Genomic DNA, 4,112 nt, shown 5'->3' with positions numbered 1-4,112 from the left:
ACATGGTATCAGAGCAAGATCTGCCACCCTAGAGACCTGACTTTCTAGCTAGCCCCCTCTTGACACTCTGGGACAATGTTCCCATCTAGCTTCCGTTGGAGAGGGCGCATTGGAGTCCCACATCAGCTAGACCTAGACCATTTTTCTTGTGCACGTATTGAAACCTCTCATTTCTTCTAAAAGGCTCTTTAGGAGAGTGATCTTTCAATTGCAACACCAAATACTAGATTGACGTTGATGTTTTTTTTTTTTTTTTAATTAACCTGGATATCCAATCCGCCATGCGAGCCGACTAATCCCAGGCCACCTGCTTTGCAGATAGCCCGGAGTCACCGCATTTGAACCTCCATGGCCACAAGGGGATTTTTATTTCTTCTTAGATTTGAACCTGAGACCTTTTGATACTTTTGATCTTTGGAGCCAAACTCAAACCAATCAGACACCACCCTTGTGGTTAAGATTGACGTTGATGTTACAGTAAGTTATTAGACTGAAGTTACACGATCTGACAACTTATATCGACGAAGTTGGACGGTTTAATAAAACATATATACGAAATAAATTACAATTAAAAAAGAACACATCACACATTAATTTGCAACCATCAATTGGTTTGAATCCTCACAAAATATTCCCAAATCTGAACAAAAACTACGAAATCAGATCAATTTACCAGTTTGCAATCCAATCTAACCTCCTGTCCACCAGTTAAGCTGCTCATTTTGATCATGGATTCCACAAAAGCCTTCTCAAATTCATCTCGCGAGTTCGCAAACTTTTCGACCAACGTCGTGGTCGTTGGGTTGGCGAGTAACGATTGATCGGAAGTGAATACGCTCTTCCCTTCGAGAAGTAATCTGTAGTATCTGTTGTCGAAGACGGTAGGGGTTGAATCTAAATTCGCACCTGCGTTTCTCACCGTGTTATGCATTGGGCACACGCTGCGTAAGCCGGCTGCAAATGATTGGTGCAACGATGGATCGACGTCCTGTGTGGTGGCGAAGTTGTGGATCCGGTTTTGGAACGAGGAGCAATGAGCGAACCCGAGCGTATGTCCTCCTGTGTTCATTTGTACAGAAGCTTAGTTTCTTGATTATGGACTTCATACTAAAATAAAAATTGGTTTAAAATTGGTTTTACAGGACACCTAAATTGTCTAAGCGTCTTACTAGAATATTTTATAGAACTTAGGCTTATAGGACCAAACTATAAAGCGTTATATCTAAAAGCATTATAAGACATTTTTAGGCGTTTTAACAAGTTTTTAAGATGCTTTTAAAATAAAGTGTCCTATTAACTATTTATAAGACACTTTTGAGAAGCGTCCTATAAACCCATCATTTTATAGGACACATGTATAAAATAGTAAAACGACACAGTATTTTGAAATCGTCCTAGAAAACTTGTTCAAACGCCTAAAAACGTCCTGTAAACCTATTGCAACACTTTTAGATAAGACGTTTTTTTTGGTTTGGTGCTATAAACTTAAGTCCTATAAAGTATTTCTTTTAAGACGCTTCCACATTTAGGCGTCCTATAAAATCAATTTTGTTGCGGTGCGTCAAACAAGTTAGAACTTGTACACAAATCACTACAACAAAATTGGGTTTATAGGACACCCCCAATCTCTAAGCGTCCCAATAGACCGTTTTATGGGACTTAATTTATAGGACAAAATATAAAACGCCCTATCTAAAGGTGTTGTAATAAGTTTATATGACGCTTTTGGGCGTCTTAACAAGTTTTTTAGGACATTTTTAATACAAAGTGTCGCATTAGCAACTTTATAGGACACTTTTGAGAAAGTGTCCTATAAACTCGATTTTTAATAGGACATTTGTTTTTATAGGACAGTTTTTCAAATAGTGTCCTATAAAGTTGATAATGAGACGTTTTATATTAAAAGTGTCATAAAAAACTTATTACGACGTCAAAAAACGTCATATAAACTTATTACAACACCTTTAGATAGAACACTTTATTTTTTTTGTTCCTATAAACTAAGTCCTATAAAAAAGTATATTAGGACACTTAGAATTGGGGAGTGTCCTATAAACCCGATTTTGTTGTAGTGAATAGTTTGGATTTCACCTGAGAGTGCAACCAAATCTTCCACGGAAAGACCTCTTTGGGAAAAACTTTGCTGGAGTTGAGATATGTTGAAGGTCGGAGCCGGCAGTTGTCGGGTTTCAGATGCTTTTGAAACCCTGCCGTCTTTTCGCCCTTTCGGCACAGCCCAATACGGACCTCCGGACTGTAGAAATACGATTACGGTTAGTCCCATTTCGTTTCGTTATGTTTCCCGGTGATTACTAGTAAAAAAACGCACTCATTTGGTATTAGAAAACCAAATGTCTCCAAAAAGATTCAGGTATTTGATCAAAGGGCCTTTGGCCTAACAGTAACCGAGCCTTTGGCCTCCCAGGAGGGTTCAGACCTCACCGGATGCGAGTAGAGTGTGTGGGTTTATTTGTTGCATTTACTGTATTTGATGTGCCATTGTGCGATAAACGAATATGAGCTTTACCAAAACAACTGCATCTCTTGCTGCTAAAGCAATGATATCGGCACACGACACAGTACCAGGACACATAGCCTCTAACGCTTTCTTGGCATTATCAATGACGTAAAACGCGTGAAGCGATATGTTTGGAGGACCGTCTTTCTCCGCTTGATTCTTCGCGGTCGAGTTCAACAACACCGAACCATCACATCCCTTCAAAACCAAAAACACCCATGATCAGGTACACAATATGGTCTTTGAAGTTTTATAAAGTGTCATATTAACTATTTTATACGACACTATTTGAAAAAGTGTCATATACAGGATCTTTTATTTAAAAGTGTCCTAAAAAACTTGTTAAAACGTCTAAAAGCATTCTATAAACCTATTGTAACGCTTTTACACATGATGTTTTATATTTTATGGTCCTGTAAACTTAAGTTCTATAAAGTATTCTATTAGGACACTTAGACAATCTACGCTCCCATAAAAAGCTAATTTTTTATAGCGCGAATCGTTTCGACCACTACCATCTAAACAAAATGAGTTATAATGAATAGGGCTGTACACGAACCGAACGAACACGAACAGAGGCTTGTTCATGTTTGTTCGTTTAACTTAACCGAACAAACAAACGAACGAACGAACACGAATAGTAAACGAACGAAAATCTTTGTGTTCGTGTTCGTTCGTTTAGAAATCAGGTGTGTTCGTGTTCGTTTATGTTTGTTCGTTAACATGCTAAACGAACGAACATAAACGAACGGGCTAAACGAACATAAATAAATAGTATTTGAATTCAAAGTAAATAAACAAAAGATTATATATTAAATTTAGTATATGAACATAAACAAACTTTAAACGAACGGTAAATGAACAAACGTTCACGAACATAAATGAACGAACGAGACTCTTGTTCATGTTCGTTCGTTTAACTAAACGAACAACAAAATTTGTTCATGTCCGTTCATTTATTAAATAAACGAACATAAACGAACATAAACGAACTTCCCGCCAAATAGTTCGCTGAACGTTCGGTTCGTTTACAGCCCTAATAATGAAGCAAAATAGAGTGAAAATGGATTGAATTTTACCCTAATGAAGCAATCATGGAATTGCATTCTGAGAAGTGCAGCAGGAACTGTTCTGTCATTCAGCATGGCTTTCTTGACAGCATTTGCAACAGCTGATTCAGCCATGGGACATGTTTGATCATAGTAGTTAGAACTTAATGCATTAAGCCCATCAACATGGATTGCTGCTGCAAGCACAAGAACACCTACAATAAGTGAACACAGATTGTTGGTTGCCATGTCTGAACACAAAAAGCTCTCAGTTTCTTGTTTCTGATGAGGAAGATTGAGAGAAATTCTGAGTTTTAAAGGGTTTTTTGCATGGTGGTGTTTGTGAATTAGGTTGATGATGGTGAGTTTGGTGATGCTTAATGGGTTCGTTAGTATTCTTCGTTTAATAACTTCAACTAATACAATAGATTTCAAAGTGATTTGTTATACAACGATACTACCTTATACAACCAGATTTATCAAAAGTCTTAAAAAACAATTTTTAATGCACAAAGTATTATACATTTATGCACAAAGTCTTATAA

General features: G+C 37.2%; 1 protein-coding gene across 1 annotated transcript; it reads right to left on the bottom strand.

The window, feature by feature from the left end:
• Positions 1 to 571: 571 nt before the first annotated feature.
• On the bottom strand, positions 572 to 3,823 carry LOC112509877 (peroxidase 64-like). Its single transcript, XM_025115072.1, has 4 exons — positions 3,598 to 3,823; positions 2,528 to 2,716; positions 2,092 to 2,254; positions 572 to 1,059 (listed from the first exon to the last, which is right to left on the bottom strand). The coding sequence occupies exons 1-4, from the start codon at positions 3,814 to 3,816 to the stop codon at positions 665 to 667; spliced, it is 966 nt and encodes a 321-aa protein (XP_024970840.1). The 5' UTR covers positions 3,817 to 3,823; the 3' UTR covers positions 572 to 664.
• Between the last annotated feature and the right edge of the window lie 289 nt (positions 3,824 to 4,112).

The sequence above is a fragment of the Cynara cardunculus genome (assembly GCF_001531365.2).
Source record: "Cynara cardunculus var. scolymus isolate 2C chromosome LG 3, CcrdV1, whole genome shotgun sequence".
Lineage (NCBI taxonomy): Eukaryota > Viridiplantae > Streptophyta > Magnoliopsida > Asterales > Asteraceae > Cynara > Cynara cardunculus.
The sequence above is the reverse complement of the archived record's forward strand: the minus strand, read 5'-3'. Positions and strand labels throughout refer to the sequence as shown.

Excerpts from the sequence above, each read along its gene's own strand:
- LOC112509877 (XM_025115072.1), bottom strand. The coding sequence starts at position 3,816 with ATGGCAACCAACAATCTGTGTTCACTTATTGTAGGTGTTCTTGTGCTT. Across the intron at positions 2,255-2,527 it reads CAAGAGATGCAGTTGTTTTG|TCCGGAGGTCCGTATTGGGC; the intron begins GTAAAGCTCATA and ends GTATTTCTACAG. Across the intron at positions 1,060-2,091 it reads AGATTTGGTTGCACTCTCAG|GAGGACATACGCTCGGGTTC; the intron begins GTGAAATCCAAA and ends AAATGAACACAG.